We start from the raw sequence: 26,383 nt of genomic DNA on the forward strand, positions 1-26,383 counted from the left end.
GGGGCGTCTGCCTGGCTTCTCGTGTCGGCCAGCTGAGCCGCACCGAGTCTCCCTCGTCGCTTTGCCGAACTTTTAAAACTTTGCACGGCCGCGCGCCTCCCTTGTTTTTCTTTGAGACACTTGCCCTCTCTTTTGGCACTGCGGCTTTCTTGGGAGCACGCCTGCTTTGCTTACTGTGCAGGACAGGTCAGGCTGCTCCTGTATGCTAGCCCATCTCAAAATGTTGGGGGGGGGGGGGGGGGGGCAGTAGCTGTTGCTCTTTTGTCCCCCTCGGAAAAGCGGTCGAATGGCGAGTGCGATCAATCGCGCGGCACAGCAGACCAGCAACTTGCATCACAGGTTTGACTTTCTGAGGTCCGCTTATTCAGCTGAATCAGTCTTCTCGAATTATGTCTACCTGCTTCCAGTTGGGCGCATTCTTGTCCCCATAGCGAAAATCCGAATCGGCTAGCCTTGTCCGGCATTACACTACGTCAGCTTGTCATGGCCTCGTTCTGTCGACAGGACATTTGGCGTTGTAGACTATAGAGCGGTTCTGTAACGGCTTGACCGCGCCTTTTATTCGCTTTCCAGCAACACTATATCCTACAGCACGACTGTCCTTGCTGTTCGGGTTGTTGGCGAGCTCATTAGCGGCGCATTTCTCAACTGGGCGTCTCTGAAGTGGGCGGTTCAGGCGGCGCCCGTATGTAACGTCGCTCAGGGCTCAGTCCCTGCGTGGCAGCGGCGATCGTGGCAAGATATATATGTATCGCCGCGGCACGGTCAAGAACGAGAGCGCGGCACTGGCGCCTCGCCCGACGTGGATGTGCCGGGCAACCCGGATGTGGGCTGTGGAGCGGCACGTGACCGCTCCGGCCATTGTTGCTCTTGGCCGGGCGCCCATCCGGCCTAGCGCGCGCTCAGGAGCGGGCCGGCCAGGCCTCGAAAATGATGGCGTCCGCAGCACCACTCCCCTCCTTCGCATAGCTCTGGCTGCGGGCGCTGGCGTTCCTTCTCTTGGGAGCTCCTTCTTTCGCGCCGCCTAGAGATTGGAGGCGCAGATGAGACTCGGCGGCGAGGCATCTTCTATCTTGGTCGGCCGACCGATCTCGCTTGGCTCGCTGCGGGAGAAAACGGCTGTTGCCGCGCAGCGGTGGTGCGCCTGCCTCCGTCGAACCTGTGCGCGCGGCGTTCTTTGTCTTCTCTCTCGCTCCTCGTGCGCTGTGCCCTCGCTCGGCACTATAGGGACGCGGTATCCAAGCCTTATGGGCGCTCGCTCGGCCCTGTGTTGTATACATAGGCGGCACGAACACACGCACGTCCGAAACCGTTCTCGAGGAGGATGCACCCTCCGTGTTGGTGCAGCAGGCTTCCCGCTGCCGCGCGCGTTCCGACTCGTCGTCGTCGTTCTTTTCCGCTCGTTGAAACATCTGGACGTTGCTCTTTCCCGGACCCACGTCCTGCTGGCGGAAATTGGCGCTCCTTCGGCTTCCCTTTGATCCGTAGAACCGTCTGACTCTTCCTCTTGGGGGTCCTGTTACAGCATGCAGCGTGAGCCGCGGACTTCGTCTTTGCCTGCAACCGCGGCTTGCAAAAACGGGAGGGATCCTCTTTATACTTTATTGGTGTAGTTTTGACTGTTTTTCTTCCTTTTCGCTATTTCCAAGTGGCAAACGTCCGACGGCTTTGTAGAGCAAATATTTGCATGATTGCCACATGCTATCAGAGGCGTGCCCATGAGGTGAATCAGATAAATATCTTGCTGTGTGATCACGCACCGCAGTACGCTGTTTTGTATAAATGAAGCTTGAGGCGGTCATGCGCAACTGCATATGTATGTGTACGTATTCGCCGGTGGTTTCGTTGTCAGCCGCTAATTTTTTTTATGTCGAAGCTACTTGTACTTAGTCAGCTGGGCCCTGTTTTACCCGAATGGCAAGGGACCTGGCAGCGGTTTTTATTCGTTGAATCTGGATGTCGTCCATGGGACATGGGCGGCGAATTCGCTGTACACGGTTGCCAGGATTCGCTATACAGGATTCGCATACACGTTGCCTATCTAATTCAACACGAGAAGACAGCAGCAAGGCGCCATTAGCCCTTTGTCCTGGGTGTACGGGAGACTGCCGAACTGGGCGATAACACAGCCTGCATCGCCGCGTATCCCTTCCCGTTGCCGGCGCTTTGGACCGTGGAAGAATAAGCCGCGGGCCCGCCAACGAAGGGCACGCAAGAGCGGCTCTTGCGCATTCCAAATCTCGTGCTGCTTGCTTCACGTGCTTGTGGTGATCCGGTTGGGCGAGGGCGGGCGACTGCGACCGAGCACAGTAATTCCGAACGGGTGCCGTGCGCGCCGAGGGGCTTTTCTTTATACTTGCATTTCTCGACGACCCGTGTGGTGCTCGCCGCCCGGTCATGCAGATGTGATGCGTTGCCCGAGGATGACTCGAGGCGCGACCGCGAGTCGAAGCTTGACCGACCGCGTCAGTCAAGCTTCGCAAAACGCTGTGGGCCGCGCGCGGTCGATGGCGGCGGCCCGATTGACCGCTGCCAGCTGCCGGAACGAAATGAATGCACGCGCAGAAAACGTGCGGCGCGCCCGAAGGTGAACGTCCGGCCGCCCTGCAGCCTTCCGCCTTCGCATGCGCGCATCGCTGGCAAGCTAGTCGCAGGAAGAGGTTGCGTAACGGTGCTTCTTGAGTGACGCCGCTAGCTATATATTGCCTTCGTTCGCTGTAGAACTTGTTTATATTGCGAGCGCCATTTACTTGTGTGTTCATGAGCGCTCTCCTGTGGTGATGCGGGCGGACATTTCGCTCGCCCATTTTTTCCACCAAGAAAACTTAGTGCAACTTCAGCGTTCGTTCTGTTTGAATTGTACTGCGTGACCTTGCGCTGGTCTGGATATAACATTCGGGGCATTCAGACTTCGTAGAGAATGCAGTATACCGTCCCCAAGTTAACGCAAAATGCGTCCGTATACGCTCAGTTCCTTCTGCAAACTGACAATGACAGTTTGCCTTATAGGTTTTTAAATCGCATGCTCTATTTCGGTGATCGCTCGAGCAACTACTCGCATGCTCCTAATGCATACTATACAACTGCGTAATTTGCCATTACGGGTAGAAAGGCGTTTTCAACGCATTGTATTACACTATATTCTACCCTAAAATTCCCTGTATAGCCCGACACACGTTGCTCTCGCTCACTTCCGGCGTAAACTTAGGTCCTTCGTTGCGAGTCGGCAAACTATATCGCTTGAGTGTCACCGTCTTGCTTGCGTGCCCAGTCGCAATTTCTCGATGACGTGGCAGATGCCCATTCGGTATGCGCCTGCTTCGGAACCTGCCGCGTATACCCCCGAAGCTCACTGTGAAGCCTAACCAGATGCACGCACCCTTATAACCATGCAGCTTCGCGATCTGCGACTCATATATGCACGACACGCAATGCCCTATAGCTTCTCAGCTGGAAGGTATAGGACCTCAAGCGTGTCATTTTTTTCTTTCCGAGAAAGGCCGCGGAACGCATGAGAAACGGACCGGGAAGCGCTTGACGTTGGCAGACCAAAGCGACGGCAACTCCTAATGCCTTCGGCGGAAGCCGGGTCTTATTCGCCGCGAGGAAAATCTTTGTAGCCACGTGTGTTAGCGTATAATATATCGCTTCCCCATGGGTTAAAGTGGCTTGCCGTCAAAGCCTAAGGACGCGGATATGGGAGTAGTCGCTTGCCAGTCGATCGTCGGCGCGTATTGCTTAGAGCGTGTCTTGAAGGCCATTATGTCGTCACTTCGCCTGCATGGGTGGAGTCCTTCGCACGTATTGGCTAAATAGCGCTGGTCCTTCACGTTTCCTTTATTCAAACATTTGTGAAATTTCTGTTGTGTAGCGCTTGTCACGTATGCCTGAGCGGTATAATGGCTCTCCGGAAGGCGAAAGGAATTTTTTTCCAGTCGGTATTCGAACAGCTAGCGTATGCGTCCCGTTGCGCCGGTTGAGTGTATATACACAGCTGCAGTTTCGAGTATGACAGACTTATTAGGTACTTAAGGTACTTGATCCATATATACAGATCAAAGGACATAAAAACGTTACGAGGCCCGAAGGAGTAACCCTGGCTCTAATGCTCATCGAGCAAGCTCTTATTCTCAGCTTCGCCTATAATAAGAGGTGGTTTCGGGTTTTCCTGCGTTCCGTCCGTCATTTCAATCCATCGTCTTGGATAACTATAGGATATTGTCCTGCTTTCTAAGCAGGTGCTAGCTGCCAGATGCTACGCGTCCTCCAGCACGTATGCACGACGGGTATCTGACTGCAGACGCACTTGAAGACACGCCAGGAATGTATCTGTGCACTCGGTTCACCCTCAAGCGCGCACAGCTGTACCAAACATTGCGCGGACCTCGAATGTTCGATTCTTCTGGGATGACCTCATTGCCACGGCCGTGTAAGAACTGGCCATTTGGGCTAGTTTTACAGTTTTGAACCGATCGCACGAAGCACTTTGACCCGCGGGCAAAAATATCTCGCCTCAAGTGAACACGAAGTCGACTAGAAGCAACACTTGCGAGAAAGTTTTAACTTCACAGCACGCATGTTCTGCAGCGAATTCGTCGCGGTGACGGCGAGAAAACCCACGTATTCTAGGCAAGCTTTTTCAAGCAGCTTCGAAGTCTTCTCGGCGGCAGCGCGCAGTTTGCGAAGCCGCTCTCGCAGCGACGGTGGCAGCAGCAGCAGCAGTGGTTAGTTGTTGCCGGCGGCGGCGCACTGTTGTTTTTCGACCTTCGGAGCAGCACGCGCGCGTCAGGCAGTGCACTCGTGCGAGCCGATCGCACGACGGAGTCTGCCGCTGCTGCTGCCAAGCGGAGCGAGGAACGGCGTCCGTCGCTCTCCGGCGCCGTCGCCGCCGAGGCATGATTCACGGCGCCGACGCAGGCCGTATACCCGCCTTTCTCGCCGCTGCTGCAGGCGAGCTGAAAACCGGCCTCAAATGCATTCTGCGCCGCGACGACCTTCATTGATGAGCGCCCCTGATATCGCGAGTTCATTACCGGGGCTCCTAATGGCAACCTATACGCGGTTCGCCTCCTTTCTTCCCGGCCTTGTTCTTGTTGTTGCCGGCACCTCACTTCGAAGTTGTTACGTTACGCCGGCGTCTTGGCTTCCTTATAACGGCTAAATAAGATTCTATTCCGCACTGGACGCCCTTGCAGGCAGAGACCATTCGCTTTGGACTCGGGGTCTATAATTTGTGATCGGAAGGAAATCCAGAGCTTAACGTCTGAGCTTTAGTACACTACCGTAGTTCGGAATCAGCATGCTGATTCTGTGGCGAACTCTTCGTGGCACGTGGTTCAGCAGCACTGGCGCACTCCCGTGAACCGTCGTTTGCATTGCGAGCCGTTAGTTCCGCGCAAAGCTCATTTTGAGCTCCAAGCTGCGTGCATTCGGCGCCTGTGATGCGACCTTTTGTATCTGCTAATTATATTGTTTCCAGTAAAAAGTACATACTTTCTTTCTTTTTTGTTTTGCATTGTATTGTTGAAATGGCTTCCGTCGAGAGACGGTGCACGTATTCCCCTTGTCTTTCGTTCATGTCAATGTTAATATCGCTCTATCAACAGACACTAGACAGCTTTCCCCGGCCCGTTGGAAAGTGTTGCTACGCGATTAAGACGTCTCGTGCTCTACATGAACTGGCCCTTTTTGAAGAGGCGGGCGCAATTTCCTGGGTGCGAAGCGTTCTCAATGAAGGGGCGTCATGCGCCCTGCGCAGCCCCTCCACCGTACCTCCCTCGAATTTCCCGGTCAACTTTTGAGCGAGGAAACTCGGGAGATGGACCGACCCCGACGCGTGCCGTACTGGACGCTTCCCGGAGTACGTCGGAGCCGGTCATTACTGGGGCGGAGACTCTGAGCCACTGTTCCCTTGCGCTGGCGCCGACGGGAAACATTGGGAGCGGTTGGCCGGGCGCCCTTCCCATGGCGCGGGAACTACGCTTTCTTCGCTATATAGTTGCTATACGTCGACACGGGAATAACGCTGATGCGGAGGCCATGGCCGGCGCAGATGCAGCTTGCCCTCTATAGACATTGGGACGAGGCAGCGGAGTCTCCGTGGCATTGTCGGTCGTCCATACCCCCTTGTTCGGAAACCTTCCACGGGTACTACGTTCTCATCTTCGGCGTATAGACTATTGCGATTCCTATTATTGCAGCGTATAGTGTGCTTGCTGCAGCGTACAACCATGCAGTGGGCATTTTCTGGCGACGTTTCCGCGAGTGCCGTGTATTGATGCCAGAGCATTCCACAAAGTCGCATTTATTTGCGGCCCGTTGATTCTGTACATTGGGGGCTGACGCTCTCGCGCGTCTTAACTCTTGGGACCCACCGTATATAGCTATACCCTTCCACAACTCGACAGCCGTGCGTTCTTCGCGCCCGACGTGAACGTTCACACCCTGGCGAGTTATGCGGAGTCGTACAATCTTTGGCGCCGCTGACGGGGAGGGAGGGGCGAGGGAGCTGTCACTGCGGCGTTTCCTCAAGGCAGCTTGTGTGGGGGAGGAGCCTTTTATACAGACTTTCTGCCGCGCGTCCACGCTATCCGGTGGACCGCCCGCGACGTGTTCTCTCTCTCTCCGGATTGCGTCAAGTGCGCCTGCACCGCGGCCGCAGTTGCCGCAGTCTCCGGCGTCGCTCTGCCGATGGCCCCCGTTTCTGCTGAAGCAGCGCCGCCGCCTAGGGTGCGCGAACTCTGCCCTCTCCGGCTTCCTTCGCCTCTCCTTGAGACTTTTCGGCGTGCTTGTCTCGTCTCTTTCTCTCAGCCTCGTTGGCGGTGAGCAATGCTCACGCGCATCTTGTTTGCGACGCTATATGCTTGTGCGAGGTAGCCTCCTGGAGATTAGTTCCGCTGCGCTGTTGCTGTGCCGACACGTTGCAGTTCGTTCGCACCGCCTTTACGGCGTCTGGCGTGTTTGTCTTCGTTTTCTTTTACGTGTGTCGATTCAGCCTTCGCCACTCCAGGTCGCGGAATCGAAGATCGCTTGATGCGTCGTCTTGCTGGGGCGGCATATTGGGGCCATTCGCTTACGACATACGAGTGCTTGCTTGTGAGCTGTGCTCGTTTATACCGACCCCGTCGCACGATCTGTGAAAACGTAACCTTCGCATCACCTTCGCCGGTTAAAGAAGATTCACATCGTGCTGATTTCGCGCATTTGTTGCCTGATGTCGTAATGTTCCACAGTAAATGAGGAGCCATGTTCAACGCGTTGACTCACGGCATTCGACTCAAGATGGTCGATTACGCGGAGTTCGTTTCGTTTCGGTCGCACGCCGAGATCGGCTTGAATTATACGTGCAGTTTGTTCTTTTAGCTTAACAGCTGTTAGTCTCAAGCGCGCCTACTGGCGCCGCGTGGTCGTCCTCTTCGATCACTCACGTCATAGCGTCTGCATTTCACTTCAGGTCTCCGCACTTGCCAGGTGTCTCGCTTTTTATTTATTTTTTTTTTTTCTGGGGCGCCTGCCTTTCTCGCAGAATGTGTGGCCCATTGCGCAACGCATCCAGCAGCTCCCGCTGCAAGACAACGTCAAGTGGCTTCACGTTTCGCCTCATCGTTCGTTTCTAGCGCGGTGACTGACGTCGGTGCCCCTTGTCAAGCGGCGCGAAAGCAGCAGCATGACGCTTATCCACCACTCACTGCCTGGAAAAGAAGGCACCACCGCTACGCGCCGATGTGCGTGGAATTGCGCCCGGCGTCGAAGAGAAGCGCTCTGACGCATCTGTCGTCGTGCCTAGAGGAGGCGGAAGAGCGAGCGAGCTTGAGCTCCGTTGCCGACGAGTGGCGATGCCGGTGGTAGGAGGAGAGTTTGAAAAAAGCGTGGGCAAGAAGGGGGAGGAGGGGGGCCATCGGCACTCCGCGGCGGCGTGGGAACGTCGCCTTCGGTCGCTTCTTACGGCTCGCCGTCTTTAGTCTTCCTTCTCCTTCCCACTACTGTTGCTTCTTCGTCTTCCTCTTTGCTGGCGACCTGAGATCACCTTCTCTCCCTGTTCCCAGTGCTTCTTTTTATACTTCCCGTAGCTTTGGCGGCCGTGTTGATTCGAGCTATATCTTGTTTGCACGCAGGCGGACCTTTTTCTTTTCGTGACGAAACTTTATTGACTCGGCCTCGCGCTAGCCGGTTCGCGCCGTCCTTTCGAGTCCTCTTGTTCGAGCTCCTCGCGCAGAGACGGGCCTGTTTTTGTCCTTTGTGTACACACACGCAGCGGCGCCTGAAAGATCGCAATACAGGTCGGTAATAGGAGCCGAGGAGCTATAGTGTTCCCTGAAAACGGCGAGATTTGTCTTTTTCGATTCTGCACTCCTTGCGCGCGCGCGCGTCCGCGCGTGATTCAGCGGGATTTGTCCTGTTGCCGATGACTTGACCGTGAAAAAGAAAGATACCTCTATTCTCTCTTCCCTGTCCTAGATAGTTCACTGGAAGCATTCGGTTTAGCGTGTTTATGCTATACGCGGGAAATGTGGCGAGAGTTGCCTCAGCTGTATACGGAATAACTCGGCTTAGCTTTCTTTCCTAGTTTTTCTTTTTTCTTTTTTTTATCTCGTATAGCCGTTCGCCCACGTGGTTCTGTCTGATTTACGTTGGCTTCCGTGTTTGCTTCACTTATGACGCACTCGCGGAGCGGTGACCTCATCACTTCCAGCTTGACGGCTGCCGGAGCTCCGTCTGGCGCCGGCACTGCATGCGTCCTGTGTCTCGCTCTATATATATACCGGACGCTGTCATATCAGTAGGAGCCGCATGACAGCTAGCCAGAGGTCTTGGCATATAGCGTGAAACCGATTTCTGCGACTGCACTTTATTTTGTGTTATTTTTTCACATTCCTTTACTCCAACACCGAAAAGACGCTTAACAACGCCTTAGTCAAAAACAGCGCAAAGCACAGATGGGCGAGATGCTTTTTCCGGAGTGAAACGTAACCAACTGGTCCGAGTCAACCAGTGCCTGAATGAGCGATTGCCGCCTGGGGCGCCGGCTCGTACGTGCCTTTCCTTCTCGACAGAGTGCGTTTTCGTAGCGGCACCGCGGGACTAGCGCACCGTCGTATATGATCATCTTACATGCGCGCTTTAAGGCCGCGAATGCGGCTCTCAGTGCACGAGCTCACTTCGTTAGCCATTGTTTTTGAGTCCTCCACTATATACAGGTTCTCCAGCGGCGTTGTTGGCCGTCGACCCTGGCTTCTCTGACTTGCCGCGATGGGAAAACGCCTCGAGGTGTCGGCCCGCGCTTCTTTATTGGCGGCCGATCGAAGCCGCTGACTGATTCACGCGGCCGGAAGGGGGGCCGCGGCCCTGTTTCCCTCTTGCGCCCCGAGCGTCGGCGCGTTTACGGCCACTTTGGCGTTATTCCGCTGTCACCAGGCTGGCGTGTCGAGGCACTTATTAAACGGGCGCCTCCGTGTCGCCACCCCTCGTCTTTGCGACGCCTCGGCCGGCTCGTCTTGAGCGTATTTTTGGCGGTTTTGCTTTTCTGCGCTTCCGGAGCTGAGTTGGGCGCCAGCTGCATGCACGTTCGCTTTGCCAGTCTTCCTAGCGTTGCTGTTATACGCTGTTAGCAGACATTCTGGTTTCTAGTTTAGCGCGTCCTCATGACGGTACGACCAATTCGACGTGTACGCTGAGGTCGGCTGTTGGATACGCCGAGCCTTGTATAGCGCAGTTGTCCGCTGCATTTAATCCCCGACGGACTTGTTATTAGCGTGTCTGGAACGTTGAACAGCGTATATCTTCGGTGTCTTGATGTGCGAGTGGTTTCTCCAGAGTATAACCATTCATCTCGAGCACCCGGTGCATCTTCTTTCTCCGTGGCCGAGTCGATACTTCAGTGCTGCGCGAATCGCGCGTTATCTATAGTTGCACTTTTCAATTCCTTGCAGTATCTCGTTATGGACGGTTCTCCATGCTCGATCCGGTGTCTCGAAGTGCCCGTAATACCTCTCTCGTATACTGCATGGAGGAATGCTAGTCTCCTCTTCAATGCGGCGCGCTGGACGCCCTCTTATCGATTGTACTGGCACGCACATCGACGGTTGATCCCATGCAGGCGAAGCTGCGACGAACCCGTCCCCAGTGAACTGGTTGCCGTCGTGGCTGATACGGAGCACTCCTCCGCAGTCCTCTCGCTTCCTGCGCGACCTCGCACCCCCAGTGTGTGCGGTGGTGGCAGGCTGCATGGTTGTTCGTTCCCTGGTGCGTGTGATGCATTTTGTTTCTCAGCGCGCGCGCGTGCTCTCGCGGGTTCCCATGTCCCGATGACTCGACAGTGGCTCGGCTGTTTTTTCCCATGGCCCCCCGAAACCGCCACGAACCACCGCGCCGTTGCTAAGGCCCTCCTCTCTCCTTGTGCCGTCGCAGCCGACGTCGTCTTCAGGGGGGGAGAGGCTCGGTGGGGGCCCCTGCGACCTCGGCTCAGCGATCGCCTTAGATTCGCCCCGCCACTGCTTGGTGGCTTCTTTGCCTGTCTCCCCTCTTCCTCCTTCTCAGTCCCTACCTCGTCCTGACGTTTGCATTTTTTTGTGTACGAGACACGCTCGCGCGCGGTGCGTCAGTCTCTCTCGCTCGCTCCCTCCTCCTATTCCTCCTCGGAGGCGGCGGCGGCAGCAAGCAGCAGCAGCGAGACGCGACACCACCGGCGGTCTTGGAATGCGGTTCATGGGCGGCGGCGCCGCATCGCTTTTGACGAGCCGTCGAACGCCGCCGCCGCTCGAGGTCCGTGGATCCCGAACGCGAAGAATGCGAGTCTGCCTGCCTGCCGCGGCCCTACGGTCTTCGGCAGTCGAGTTCACGGACCGGACGCGGCTTGTCGCAGAGGAGTGCCTCCTGCTCCTGGGGTCGTGACTTGAGCGTTGTCACGGTGCTCTTTGAAGACGACTTTTGCGGGCTTTCTTTCCTTTGTGTCTGTTCCTACGTTGATGCAGACTTGTGTGTCGTGACGGGCAGTGTGAACTTTAGTAACTTTGCCGGTAGCTCTTTGCCAATAATTGCGCTTAGCGGGCAAATAGCTCCCGGCTCGGAAGGGCAATTGCGCCTGAAGCACCACTTGTATGCATCGAAGTTCTTTCCGCATTCCCATCTGATCGCCTCGCGCTTGCTTTAATCGAATGCTTGAATGCTTCCACGCAACATGGCGATAGCCGTTTTAGCTTTTATGCGCTTTATAACCGGCGCCACTGAACATGTCGCCTAGTGGCGGTAATTTCGTCCACTCTATATCTTAGACAGTCGGGTCTGGTTGTATGCTTTCCAGCGCAACGGACTTCACCTAGATCAAGGCTATACAACTACGCCGTATGTGTGATTGAATCTTGCGCTATTGTCACTTCCCAGCCTTGTTATTGTGTTCGTTCCTTTCTAGGTACTAAGTCGCTAGGGGCGCAGCGTTTAAACACGCGATAGCTTAGCGTTCCTCGCGGAGCTCCTCGATTGTTTTCGGTAGCCGAGCGGTAACAGCAGCACAGAAGCCAATTTCATTTCCCGCTCGGCCGCACTCAGGCGACTTCCCGTCGAATCCATCACGGCGTGCCTTTTTAACGGCGCTTGTTCCGAACGCTCCGCCCCGTGTCAGTGATCACGGGCGAAGACGTTGTTGTCCTCGTTAAGAAGCGGACGCTCGCTGGCTCGCTCGCTCGCTCCCGAGATATGGCTTCGCCCCGCTGCAGGCCCCCAAGAGAACCGGCTGCACTCCCGCGCTGGCCCGCTGTAGCCGCCTTTGAACGGTTCGGGAATCGATTACCGTTGCTGCCTGTGCGACAGTTGAGGAGTACGATGAAGGCGAGGGCGTGCAAATCCTGCGTGCGAGGCGTCGAAGGCGCTGCCTCTAGTTTGGGGCCCGCGCCGGGCGGTGGCCTTTTGTCTGGGAGAAACGTGACAGCTACGGGGGCCTCTTGCGTGGGTGTGCCCTCTTGGAATGCCGTCGTCCTGCCGCCCCGAGGCTCCGTCGTATCTAGCGCCTCGGGATGAAAAAGTTGCGTAAGTTGACCCTCTGTCGGGCGCGTATACTATCACGCTCACAATGAACTACAACGCGTGACCGCTTTGCCATGCGTTGTATTGAGCGCGCGCTACAGTAGCTCAATCGGCCGCGAGAACACCGATGTGTTTTCAGACGGTCGCAGATCTTCAGATTCAATTACTGTGAACCCCAGTTGCGAAATTTCCCCTTTCAGATTTATTAAAAACGCGAGAGACTGACTCGAACACCGAGGGCCCGCTCGAACCTCATCTTTTTCTGCATTGCTTCACTTGCCACGCAATTCACTGACGACGCGCGACACTGTAGTCCATTTGGGCCCTTTTAAAGTCGTAGCCTGTAGTCTCTCGGCTGGTATTTGTAATACACCGCGCGATGCAGTACAAGGATCTCGCCGCGGTCGTGCGCGGAGAATCAGGGGCACCTTCTGGTCTGCGAAGTGCAGCCACCGTGCAATTCGCTACTGCTTCGAGCCTCGAGGTCTTCCTAATGACCCGCGGGCCGCGGTAGCCCACGCGCACCACGCCCCGCATGCCTGCAGCCAGCGCTGCTCCCTTTGCCGTGGCCTCTGCTGGCGCGGCGGCGTCCGTTTTCACGGTCGTGCCTCCCCTCCCTCCCTGTCTTCCCGTCCGCCGCCACCACCACCCCGAACAGGATGCGCGCCGCTGCAGCAGAGAAGCGGGAGGAATGAAGCGGGCCGTTGTTCCTGTCAATTCCAGTAGGAGACGACCGGCGCTCGGCATTCTGAGCGGCCCATCACGGCTCTCGGGACGCACGGTCTTCGCCGTCGACCCTCCTCCTCTCTCTGCACTCTAGTGCTCCCACGCTGTGTGCCCACAGAGGGGGGAGCGTAGCCGAGCTGGCCGGCGACTTAGAACGGGATTTGTCTTGGAGTGATCTCTGCTTCTGTTCGGGTCGCCAGTCAGCCGATTCGTGCATCGGCGTGATGCGTTTCACGGTGAAACGAAACGTCCCTGGCGGTCTTGCTGCGCGTGCACTGGCTGGAGTCGCTCATGGTCGATGTCACTACGGTTCCGCCGTTGATTGGACGTTTCGCTGCGTGTGGGCCGAAACGGCGTGCGCGGTTACTGCGCAGCGTGGTCGATTTCATTAGTATGACGCTGTCACGTCTTGTTCAGCCGTCGCCCGCTCATCCGTCACCTCAAGAAGCGTGTAATGCTACTGGAGATCGGCGGAGGTCGGCCGGCGAAGGTAGCGCCAGAGCAGAGCTGAGCTGTCATCTATGTCGCGAAAGGGCTGCTGCCTTACTCGTCCACGCCGCAGAGTGAAACGTCCGAAATAATTATTGCGCAGAACATGCAAAAGTGACGACAACCGTATTCCATCTACGGCATGTAATCGCGGAACTTCGAAGTAGCGTGTTTCATGTAAAGCCTCTTTCCGTGTCCTGCCAGGGCACGCGGTGGCGAAGCGCGAACACACGAACTTTCGTAACTCTTTCAGTGTGCGGCATCTTCGAAGCAGTCTCTCGGCGACATGAGGAAAAAGAGCCGCCTATGGGCCGGTCACTTCCTGGATCGCGCCGCGTATATATACAGAGGGCGCCGAGGCTTAGCCGCAGGCGCGCCCTTCGTCGTCTCTTCTCTCCGCGTATACGCCTCGCGTGAAAGGCAAAGCCACAAAGTGCGCGCCGCGCCTCGACGTGTGTGGCGCCTGCTGGCCTCTTCTTTTTCATCTTGGTCCGTGAAGTCCTCTGCAGGCTCCTGGGGGCGGGCGGTGGCCTCGTACGTGGCCCCGGTCGCCCTGATCACCACTAATGTCTCGACGGAGTTGCTGTTCTGTGGGCGCTATCACGCAGCCGCTGACATTCTGCATAGCTCGCGGGCGGCATACTTACAAATATACGGTGTGTTCGTTGCAGTAGAACATCGACTTAAAGATATTAGGTGGCTAGTATCACCATTGCTGTTTCAATTCGATAACGGGATACCGCGCCTCGACTAGCTCCAATTTCAGAGTACAAGCTGCGGTCTCGTGGTGTTGCACCTTCCTGTACCTCGGCAGTGGCCATTTTCGCGGGACAGCTAGCTACTCGCTGGGTTATACGGGCAATAAAGACCTGAAATAGAACTCTACTCGAACTTCAGCCTTGCAGCGCTCATTTGTCGCAATGGAGAGTTCTGTTAGACGAGGAAGTTAAAGCTATGAATCACTACTGTAGACGATGTCTCTTTATTGGCGGGTAGGGGAAACGGGACGCGGGGGCGGATGTAGGTGGTCTATACGTTCTTGCGTCTGCCGCAGGGCGGTGGTTGGGGAGGAGGGGGGGGGGGGGGGTGCTGCACTCTGTATTCTTTGTGCGCCATAGACGGGGGTGGGGGATAGTCATGACGATGCGACCTTGGGATGTTATTCAGGCCCTCCTGGGAAAGGGCTGCGTCATCGCCTCGAGGGTGCCGGGGCGACAACCGCGCTCGTGCTTTCGCGTTTGTATGCTGTTGTCGCTATAGGACGGGTTACGTTTCGCTTGCCATCTTGTCCATCCTAAAAAAAAAAAAAAAGAAAAACGCTACGGGTGCGCTGACCGAGCAATGCTTTGCCTGTCAGCGCACCGGCCCACGTTCCAGCTGATACGTGTTAATCCGCAAAAGTCACCCAAGAACGAGCGCACGTCCAATCCTGCCTTGTAGCGTCTTGGAGCGCGAAAGGCCGCATGTGCACGCTGAGAAGGCTGTGCAATCGTGCACGTTCCACCCCCTGTTTGCACAGAAACTGAATGTTAACCACGAACACGTACACCCCCTCTGCGACTGCACCACGAGCACTGCCGGCGATACCCCATGGGTACCAGGGCGAAGGTCCTCCTTGAGCACGGACCAGCACGTAGAGCTGAAGGGTTCATCGCGTGTTCGTCTGCATTCCCCGAGCGACCCTGCCCACTCTCCTGTTTTGTGCTGGATGGCGGGTGCTGAGGCAGGCAGGGAAGAAGTGCACAGGCATTGAGACGGGGGCTATACCCCCCACGCCCCTCTGCATCACGCGCGTGCTGACGCCGTGACCTACGATGCGTGAAATCCGGGGGCCTTGGGCGATCCCATCTGCGAAACGCCATTTGTCTCGTTCTTTCTTTCGCCCAAGTCTTGTTTTTGTTTCTTTCTGAATCGCACTCACGTGTGCTGCTGCTGCGGCTGCGGCAGCGTGCTTACTCCTCTGTCCTTCACTTTGTGACTGTTTTATTTCGGAACGCGTGCGTTTGTTTTTGCGGCTTTGCCCCCCTTACGCGGCTGTTTGTAGTGCGGTCACGAATTCCGCGAGAGTGAGATTGGCGGTGCGCAGTGGTGCTGTTTACACGAAGAGCTGTTTTCTCCTTGGATAAACCTTGTTATTTTGAGCTCTTTTTCATTTCTTTGTGGCGCTCGAAAGTTTAATTTGCAGCGTGGAGCGCGGACATTAACGGTATTCTCGTTTCCCCTGCCTGCAGCCTTGGCAAGAAAGTTCTGCGCTGAAAAACAAATGGAACCGAATGGACACGTTCGCCTGTAAGCCTCTAGTCTTCAAAAAGGGCAGCTTCCGACCCGCCAAAGCGGCCGTGGGAAGTGGGCGCTTCGAAGTTGCTAGCACTGTCAGCCGCTGCGCAGCTGACGACTTCCCGGTGGTCACAGGGTAGCTCTTATAAAAGGTCTCCTGCCAGAAGCGCAATCTCGCAGACTTCGCCAGCGACGATGACTGGTATTGCGGATCAATCCCTTCGCCGCTTCGACCTTTTATGACGCTTCTCTCACCTGGCTGTTTGACGGGAATCGCCACCGGCCATATACTCTGGAGAAGCCGGCCGATAGAGCTAGCTAGGAGAGAGGAGGCCGAGGCAGGGAAAGAGGATGATGGTCGGCGGCCACGTACCGCCGCATTCCTGAGGAGCGCGCCGCTAGGCAGTGAAAAATGAGGGTCCAGTCTCGGCAGTCCGTCAAGCGGGGCTTCCCACGGCCAAAAGGCGGCGCCTTTTCGACGTCGTTCGCCAATACACGAGAGATAGATCGCTCGGGCTTCGGACCAAGCGGTGGTGGGCACGCACGCTGGTTGGCTGGCTGTGCGAAGAGTAGAGGGGGGGAGGATTGGCTGGTCCTCTCTTCTTAATGGGAACGGTGTGCGTGAGTGCGTGCGTTTGGCGGCGGCGGCTTTAGCGGCTCGTCGGCGCTCCCGAAAGACAAAACGCCGGCATCTTTTTCGTTTCGCCCGCGAGGCTTCTTCCTTCCGGCTATCTCGCTCGGCGTGCCTCGCGCTCTCTGATCGAGGCTGTGATTTACGTTCGGCCGGGGAGACCGAGCACTCCGGCTGCGGCGACGGCAGCCGCCGGGGGTCTTTATTTCTGCTTCGGCTGGCTCGCTTGCCGGGGCCACCGGCGTGTATACTGTTGGGCTGCTGCTCGGATTTTTCTCGCCTCATGTCCGCCTCCGCGCCCCGGTCAACGAGGCAAACGGAACAACGACACGTTTACTGGCAGGAGCGTGAGGTGCCATAGTCGCCGAGTCCTGCCTTTCCGCCTGGTGCGCACGCTGGGACCGGAGGAAGACGGCGCGGTACACCTTGGCGCGTTGTGCAGGGAAAGTACTTTGTCTCGTGTGCTCGAAGCCAGCGGTGCTCCTCTCTAATGGCGCGCGGTAGCAAACAAAAGCCTTTTGTTTCTGGGCGACGCCCGCATTGCGCGGATGCTCGTCGTGGTGTGCCCCGCATTGCTATACGCAACATCCGGGAGTGAAAGGGACGGGGACGCTTTGTTCTGGGCGCGGGAGGAGGCGTACAGCGCGTTCTGTTTTGTTCTCCGACCCTTTTCTTTTGCGCCGCTCCCATCAAGGCTTTCGAAGATCCGTTGCAGCTTTTTTGCCCTGGTCGTGCCGCTCTTGTCCCTGGGTGTGGCGGATGCCTCCGCTATACTTGACTTGTACCATGGCGTTTGCGCGCATCAGTGGCATTCGAAAAAGCACACAGAGATGAACGTGTGCATTTGTGCGCTCGACCCAGGTAAATAGCGCACCCTTACAGGAATGGCGTTTTTGCCTGTCGTCGTCGAGGGGTTTCCACTTTTGCTAGCAGGATCCACTCCCTCCCTGTCTCTGCATTCGAATGCCGGCGGAAGATACGGGGTAAAGGCATTCTGGCTACGCCCTGCATTGCGAGACGAGCAGCATCAGCGCCGGTCGGCGGCGAGGCGGCCCTCCTCCCCTTGCGAAGACCTGCGTGCCGAGGGAGGAGCTCTTTCCTCGGCTGTCTACGATCCCACGCCCGGCGCAGGCGTCATTCCGCCTTTGCGGCGGCGGCGGCCTCGCGCGCGCGTGCGGCAGTCCGATTGTGTTTGTGTTGCGCGGTTAATTTCCCCAAGGTCGTTCTCACGGCGGCGCGGACGGAGGAGCGTGTGGCGGACACGTTGTCGCTGTCATAAAGAGGCGCCACCACCACCGCCGCCGCCGTTCCTGCCTGCCGTGGCTCGCCCGCTCCCGATGAGCGTGCTAGCTCGCGTGTGGGTTTTGGCCGGCGCCTCGCTTTTTTTTTTCCATTGGCTCGCTCGGTGGTCCTCGGAGGCGTCACCGCCCCGTTACTTTATACTCTTTCCTGCCTCCTCATTGCGAGGGCCGTGCTACCACCCATAAGCGGCAACTCTATGGCCTTTTAGTCCACACTCAGTTACTGTATATATGGCTGCGGAGCCATATACATTAACTCTAGTTCATACTGCCGACTGCTGCTAAAAACTGCTGGTTCGTTGTGTAAGCTTCGGCGGAGTCGCAAGTCGGTGACATATCGCTGAACATCAGCCCCCACACGTGCTTGAGTATCCGCAGGTTTGCGCAATATAGATAAGCGATGCTGGTCGATAAGGCGGTTGCATTTTTTCGGTGTTCCGGTCTCCAAAGCAGTCGTGTCGGCCACCACCTAGAGCACCTACTCCCTCTCCACTTCCGCCGTATATATACGTACGGGCCACGGAGGCTGTTTCTTAAAGACGCGCTGGCTTCTCGCCTGCTCTCCCAACTTGCACGAGAGCGAGCGCCGTCTGCTGTGTTGATGCCGTCACGTCGGACGAGCCTGAGCATCTCGTGACGTTGACACACTACCCCGAGTGAAACGAGGTGAAACGCGAGGCGCGTCAAAAACAATCGTTGCAAAAAAAAAAAAAAAAAAAAAAAAAAAAACCTGCAAGGAGATGGAGAAAGAATAAACCGACAACGCCACGCGCTCTCAGCTCTCCGCATCATAGCGTACAGACACTCCCTTTCACCCCCTTTCCTCTCCCCCCGGCTTCCGGCCCCCGTATGTTTGCTTCGTTCGCACGCATCTCGCATCACAACGCTAAGACCCTCCGTCGTCGGTGCAGTCGGCAAAACCACGCTTTCCCTGCCTCACTGATCTTGCGCGCACGGATCTCCTTGAGCGAACGGGCGGACGTACTGCACGCAGTAACGCAGCATGGAGGCCTGCGTAATCTGTGTCTTGTAAATCGTCGTGTGGCCCCGGAAAGAGCACAGCGACAAGCAACCCTTCAGCGCATATGCTTCGCCCGGTGTAGCCACGTACGCCTCGGCAAAGCGGTACACAAAGCAGGACCGTTGTGAGAAACGTGCTAAGCGCCGCCGTCCTATGTTGTCTACGTCATTGTAGAGCGCCACAGCGCGCGCGCGCACGTGTAGAAGACACGTATGCGTTCGTGGGACTCTCGAGGGTCGCACCTTGCGGCAGGACGCCGGTTGTCTGTGTACACATACACGCCTCCCGCGCCTTTCAGAGCGGCTCAGCGACGCATTCACGTCACGTCACGCGTCGCCGAGAAGAAAGGGTTCTTGAGGAGCGCGCGCTCCCAATTTCCACAGCTGCACCACCCTACTACGGGCGCGGTTGTGTACGTTCGCAGGTTTGTCAGCCTCTCTGCCCGTCAGGGCCCGTCCGTGTTGTGCAATATGACCGCTATGCGTGGACAATCCGTTTGGTCTGCCTGACCGCAGGAATACGCAAACTGACACACCTCCGCGGCCCTATTTGCCTCTCATCATTGGCACCCCCCGTCCTGTAGGTTCTCCTCTCAACTCTTCAAAGCCGTGACGTATGTCAAGTGCGTGCGAACGGCTCCCCCAATTTCCCGCGCGGAAACGAACGCGCGTTGACGCCTTTCGCGCTGTCACCATGTCTGCAGCCGCCGCCCTGGCCCGCGGCCTCGCGTGATGTATCCTCAAAGCGCGCGCTAATATGCTGTCGGGGCGGGGGACATGTCACGCCCGTTTAGGGAAGCGCGTGCGAGTTTGAAGCATTTGCATAAACTCCGCGGGAGGAAGGGGCACTCTCTTCTTCCTGCTTCCTCCCCATCGCCTCCTCATTTCTTCCTGACGTGTGATGGCGCGCCTTATGCCTCGGCAGGGATGGGCTTCCAATTTTGTCTTGCTTCTGCGTGGTCTCCCGTACCGCTCTTGCATGGGAAGGACCTTCTGGCGTAGAGGGCATCGGTGCTCAGATAAGACTGCGAGAGGACCGACGTTTATGGTTTCGAGCCTTTCAAAGGCGTTTGCGTTAGCACAAATACCAACATATATATTAAACGGATCCATCTGTTCATTCGCGTATTGCGCGTGCTGCCCCAGCCTAAGGAAAGCACCGCCATCTTTATCGCTGGACGTGTTTGCTTGGTTTGAGCCTGCAAATGTTTATATTGAAACTGCACTTACTGTTTTCGAAGGTCTCTATATATAGCTAGCGTTGAACCTGTCTTCAGCTTTCAACTCGTATATGTCGAACCGTTCATCTTTCGCGGATTCCATCTGAAGAGGGAGTCCACATTTCGATAGGTCTTTGCGGTTGCCAGAGCAGTGTCGAGATTAGCCGTGCGCAGAGCCTGTAAATGGCTACAGAATTTGCTGCGCGAGTGTTGTTGCAGTTGGACTCTTTCCTGCTGGCGGATGAGGATAGCAGCGATTGCGCGCGCCGGCTGCGAGCGCAACAGACTCGCCTGTCTGCCAATAGTGCGGCCTTTCCGAGGACGCGCGCTCTTGCATATCGGCTGTATATAGCCTTGCTTGTCGCGATGCGGAGTCTTGCCTTTTCTCTTGCCGCTATCCCGTCGCTTCAGCGCGTCAGTAACGACTCGAGTCGACAAGACGCGAAGCCATGGCACGCATTCGGATGCGTGCTTTCAGCGAATCGGTACATTTTGCGACGTTAGTCAAGGGCGAAGATACGCCGTGCCGTCTCGATGTTGACGCGAGAGGCATTCGCTGACAGGCCAGTCCAAGATGACAAATTCTGTGTCGTGTATTGGGTTAAGTGAGTGCTTCACACTAATCGTGCACACAGCACCGCGTAATGACGCCGGTTGAAGCCGCGGTTTCCTCTTGCGTGAAAGTTGTGTGTCCATGGGCGAAGCTCGCGCTTGCTTTCTCACTTTTTAACGAGACCACCTTCACTCCTCGGTTTTTCTCGCTAATGCTTCATCCGTGTTTGCAAGTGCGCTACACGTCGAAAATGCTTGTCCCGTCGTTTCGTCATGAAGCTCGCAGTTTCTTGGCCGTCACCCCACCGTCATCACCACTGCTTTCTCGCATGCCTACCAAGCAAGCCTTCATTCGCATCCTTGACTTGCCTCAATCGCGCATTGCGTTTGCAGCCCATCTTTATAGGATAAGTAGCCTCGGTGTCCAGAAGGCTCAAGTTGGCTTACGATCTACGGCGCCTTGCAAAGTACGCTGCTTGAGCACTCTATACTATCTCCGCCTTTCCAGTTTACAGTGCCATTGCGCAACCTGCCAACAGGGGTCTCCCCTGCTTTTTGTCATCATCGTGAAGCCACGTCGTGCCAGCGTCAGTACATGGTACCGCTCCGCTCCCCCCATTTTCCCCTGCGTGACCCGAGGCCATCGGGTGAGCGGCCCCGCGACCCCTAGCGAGGCACTATAGCCGTCTCTCGGTGGAAGGGCGCCGACGAATCGATAAAACGGGCCGCGGCGTATCGCAAAATCGATGACACCAACACATCGAGGTTTTTGCGGACGCGTTAGCTGCCTAAGCGCCAACGCCTCTGCCTTCTAGTTTCTTTCCTTGCTTCTCTTTGCGCAAGCCACGTGCAAGTCGGCGGCAGATCATGTTTCGCGTTCTTCCTGTGTCCGCCTGCGTATATAGCTCACGACACAGGTGTGCGCATAACTTCCTCGTGTCATAAGAATACGGGCCTTTATGCTGCATACTCGCCTTGTGGATTGCTTCTCGGGCGTGCGTGGCTTGAACGGGATATTTTGGGACCAAATTAATTTTTATTTATTTACAGAATACTGCAGGCCATCAGGAGGCCCTAGCAGGAGTGGATATAGATACATTCAACTAATACAAGTATACGCGTACATACAATACAGATAGACCAATACAATTACACCAAGTACTGCGATGCCAAATCGTTATAAGCGCTGCTCAAGTGTCGTTGCAAGTTTCGTATAGCGAGTTAAGTGACTTCGCGTCCCCTAGTACTATATAAATGAAGTTTGCTATACGATTTGGTTGAATATTACGCCGTAATAGTTTGTTGAAACGTGTTTGCTATAGACACCTCAGACGGTTATCTAATAATGTTCCCACCTGAAGCAAAACGCGAACCAGTGGAAGAAGGTGCAGGAAATTGTGTCCTTCATTTCCGTGGTTCCACGGAATTTTCCGTGGTTCCACGGAATGGTATGCAAGACTCGCCGAACAGCCGATGTCTAGTATTGTGGTGTCCAAGGCTTTGTTTTCCTGGAATATTCCCGGCCTACTTCCCCCGCAATCGATTCGGGCGGCTAAAACTGTGTTTACATTCGCTGATGTTTGTATATATAGCGCTCGTGAAATAACGGTTCTGTGCGTGTGTGCATACCGCGCTAACACGTATGCTGTTTTTTCCTTGTGCGCAGGACGGCCTGGTCGTGTTCAGCGAGGAGCGCGACGACACCGGCGCTGCCGAGTCTCCCTGGCCAATCTTCAAGAACGTGGTGTGCGGGGTGGCCGTCACGGCGCTCGGTGCCCTCACGCTCGGCGCCTTCCTCACGTCCAAGTCGTAGGTCGCCGCGCAGGCGCCGGACGATAACCAGCGCCCGGCCCGCCCGCCGCGCTCCCCCGGTATCTACGCGCCGCGGCTGGCCTGGACACACAAGCTCCACCAGTACACACGCTTCACGTGTACCTGCAGGACAAAAGACGACCAGCCGGCCGGATTTTTCTACCACTGCGTCGTCCCTGACCGACGGCGTGATCGCCGAGGAACTCGCCTTCTTCAACACTCGCCAAGCTGTAGCTGTCTCGAGGACACTCTTGGACTTGTCCCGTGCGTCTACCTATGCCTCGACTCCGGGGTTCATCTCGCGACTGTGGCGGTGGACGAAGAGTACAGCGGCAGCAGTGTGGTCAAGTGGCGAGTCTTCGGCGGTTCGGACTTTTCGCGTTCCTCGTCGCTGTCGTTGCGCCTCGTTTGTCGCGCAGCTTTTGTCACGGTGGGCCGGTGGCCGACTGTATGTTGGTGTGGTGCTCGCGGAGACGGCGGTACGGACGTACGGACAATGATTAACTCGCTCCGTGGACGAGCGACTCCCTTCTACGAGAGTTCAAACGACGGCGCCGCTTCGTCGTCTCTTATATACAGCCCGCCCGCCAGCAGGACTTGCAGAACGAAATGTGTGATGGGTGCGGCGCAGCGGTGAATTCGCCCGCGTGTAAAGCGAGCGCCTACTACAGTGCCGATGTGTGTGTGTGTCGTTCACCCGAAAGAAAAAAAAAAATTGTCGGTACGTTTTGCTACATTTACTTGCGGACTCTCCGTATATGCCGAACGCAATCACCTCCCGAGATGAGCGTCGCTTACCTGTACGCGTCGCGCTCCGGTCGCGTTCTTTGTCAATTTTAAATACAGCAGTGCTAATTGCGTCGAGTTGCGTGAAAATGTTCTTGTTAATTTTACCTGAATGCTGTGAACTACTTGTGTGAACGTGTTCAGTGTGCGAGAGTCTTGCCTGTAGTTGACTGTTTATGGTTTTCTTATTTTCTACGTGCAGTTTCCTTTTTTTTTTTCCCTTTTTGTTCTAATGCTCTTATTTGCGCCGGCGGAATCCATATACTGTCAGCAACGCCAGCTAGTCCGACGCTGCCCTTTGAGTAAAAGTGATTACAGCCGTTGACAAAAAAAAAAAAAAAAGTAACTTTTTGGGCACATCTTTTATACGGGGGGGGTCTCTATTCGCTTAGAAAGCGGAACACAACAGTGCAGCCAGAAGACTTTAAGCATCCTTTTATGCGCGCACGTCCTTAATGTCCATTTTTTATATTCTTAATGTCGCTTTACAGCGTCAGTGTTACGTCAATCTTGTCGATTCATCAAGCACTGCCAAAATATACAGCCGATTCCCCAAGGAGCGTGCGTTTCAGGACAGTACAGCGTAGGTGTTTTCACCAACATGCGAAAGTATTTAATCCAGTCAAGGTGTTGCAGCCGAACGATGCGTGGTATTCAATGTGTAGAACTGTCTGTGCGCAATACGTTTGCCCTAGTTCACGGCATGCGTTGTAGGTGTGTACTCGATCAGCTGTAAAAGCGTCACGTGTTGAATTTTTCAACTGGAAATCATGGGAAATGAATAGGTTAGGCGTGGTTTAATCAGCCTCTCGCCGTTGCTGGCTATCGGCTTTGCGTGGAAGGGCACTGGGTGTGCGAGGGGTAACGGGTCTTAACTGCCTTTTCTGCACGAAACCACGCACTTGCAACTTTTATCGCACGAATTATTCGCGTTCCTAAAGCCACGTCTTGAAAGAGTTTCTATCACTGCTTCCTTCTAGCTATAGTTCCAACGTTCTACGCGAAGTGTTCTCGTAACGCCCCTATAGGCATGAGAGCTGTAGACGATGTTTAGTTATAACACAGTCCGGTACGACGAAGGTAGCTCTATTTCAATGCTTAAAGCTTTGCTTCAAATTTTAGCAATATCTTCTCAGGTGTCTTCTGTTTTTCGCGGTGTTTTTTCAGGACGATGTTGCGGTGAATATAGCGAAAACGGTGCCAGCACGCGAAGGTCTCGCAAAATCTCGTAGGAACAGCCATACGCCACCAAGTAGTTGCATGTCTGACGCTTTCCTAATATGAATATTAACTACTTCCGCGGCCGTTTCAGCCCTCCATGGCTGCGCAGTTCATGCCGACGGCGCTCGGGGCGTGTTTCTGTTCGGTGTTGCAGTCCTTCGTTATTATTTCGTGTACTCGTGACTACGAACGTCCTGAAGCGGTGATGGAAGAACAAATTGCGGTCCCTTTTTCTCTTTTTTGTTATATATTTTTTTTTCTTTTTAAGTACTGTCTACCACTTCGATAATGCACGAAAGGTATCTGATTGCAAACGAGTGTGAGCCGTTACAGAGTATTATCTCGCGTTTTTCGTTGGAAGGCCCCCGACTCCCAGGAGTCCTACATCCCTGCAGTGAAGCGTCAAGTGTTCAAACGTTGACTCCTCTGTGCACGCTCCTGTGAGTCGCCCTCTCGCGGCGATGCGCAGCACTATTGCTGTGACCGTGTGATACATGAACCTGCTTTGTTTTTTTTTTTCATATATGTAAATGGTGTAAACGTTACCTACATTTGCACGAGCTAGGAGTATTTCACACACGCGCAGGCCCGGTTCGTGCCGTTTTCTCCGGCAGCTTTCTTGTTTTCTAATCGACATGTCCATTGCAGTCGGGTCGAGTATTCTCCTGGGTCGAGGGCCTTCGTTTTACCTTAGGTTTATCACATGTGCAGTGGTATGCGATGTTGTAAGTACGCTACGATTGCGCCGCCGTATTTATAATTTATCTAATTCGCGCCGGTTGTGCGTGTCATCCCCTGTCAACTTTATAGGAGTATCTTATAACGAATGTTTCTTTATGGCGAGAGTGAATGCAGTACCGGACAAAACGAATGGCGCAAAATAGCATCGTTCGGCTTGGTCTGTCTGTGTGCTGTGTGCAAAGTTTTTTTTTTTTCTTCTTTTTCCTGTGCCCAATTCTCCTATCGTCAGTCGTGCGGTGCTTCTAGGGAGCCGCGCTTTTGTTCTAATGGCGGAGCAAGCCGCACAAGTCCCCCTCCTCTCCCCCTACCCCATCGTAAAGGCGTTTTTGCCTTAAGAATCTGCACTAATTGATGCTTGTGTACGCGAGCAAGTATCGCTTGTCGAACGCGCGTGTTCTTTTGTATTCGGCGGCAAGCTTTTATACAGAGTTACTTTGAATATCCGCTCATCCTGTTCGGTTTTCGTGTTTATTTAGTGTGACCCGACTTCTTCCCTGTGGTGATGAATGTGTTCCTGTGTTCAAACAGCAACAGTTCTGATTGTTCGCGTTCGTTTACTTGTCGTACTGTACTGTACATATCTTGTGCTTTTCTTTTTTTGGAACCTGAAGAGGATAAAATTATTGAGGTACTAAATAAAAAGCACGTTATGCTGTACATTACTGCGTGAGACTCCTTTTTCTGCAGCTGGCCTTGTATTATGACGGAGCAGTGATGCTGCGTCGGGCACAACGGGTGAGACTTCGGTGTACAATCTTTGAGAGAGTCAGGTCGACTTACTCAAGCTCGCGGCTATATACATTGCACACACCCTGCACACATTCATCCACGAGTCGGTGCCACGCTATGCACCCTGCGCTGTATTCTTATTTACCCTTTTCACGGAGCAGTTTGTTTTCGAGAAACGAGATGGCGCTTTCGGCGGCGCGCCGCACGTTGCCTCAGCGAAAGCGCGCGAATACGAAACCATTACCGCTTCTGCCTTGCTGCTGTGCGATCAGCTGTCGGAAATGCAACTGGGTTCTTGCTCACGCACTGCGCTTCATTCATGCTGCTAAAATGTGGGGCGGTGGATTGAAGACGTGTGCAGTAGTTGCTGCAAAAATAGTGACTGGTCTACTAAGGAATTGAATGGGTGACCAAGTTCACGGACCGTTACTACATACGGACAGCCTGTGTTGCTGGCCCTTATCGATGCACGACTTTCCTCGTGGATAAAAAAAATTCACTCATTTGCCAGCGTTGTATCGCTAACCTCCAAAGGAAAGACTTAAACCCCGGAACGTCGGCAAGAGGAGTACTGCTCTTCAAACAGCGACGAAGGGAGAAGCACCGCTTCCTGGCAAGTTTAGGGCACATTATCATCTACACACATCTACCTCAACTCTCACGCAAATTTACGCACACTCTATCGCCAACGTATTAAGGATATGTGAATGGGCGCACACTTGAATCATTGCGCCAAAGCATGAGTTACAGCGACGACACCGATAGCGCACGAATGGTCGAAGCTGAATGTTTCGCGTGACGGTCCACAGGAGTAAGCAAGTTACTAGCGATAATACATCTTTGCAACAAGCTACTACAAA

The 26,383-nt window shown here is 55.0% G+C and overlaps 1 protein-coding gene across 1 annotated transcript in view; it reads left to right on the forward strand.

The window, feature by feature from the left end:
- LOC119442335 (apoptosis regulator Bcl-2) overlaps window positions 1–25,451 on the forward strand; it is an 88,801-nt gene extending 63,350 nt beyond the window's left edge. The window contains exon 2 of the mRNA XM_037707177.2: window positions 21,901–25,451. Within this exon, the coding sequence (XP_037563105.1) occupies window positions 21,901–22,047 (147 nt within the window). The 3' untranslated portion in view covers window positions 22,048–25,451. The remainder of the gene's footprint in view (window positions 1–21,900) is intronic.
- Window positions 25,452–26,383: the final 932 nt, after the last annotated feature.

Source organism: Dermacentor silvarum, chromosome 2 (genome assembly GCF_013339745.2).
Source record: "Dermacentor silvarum isolate Dsil-2018 chromosome 2, BIME_Dsil_1.4, whole genome shotgun sequence".
NCBI classification, from domain to species: domain Eukaryota; kingdom Metazoa; phylum Arthropoda; class Arachnida; order Ixodida; family Ixodidae; genus Dermacentor; species Dermacentor silvarum.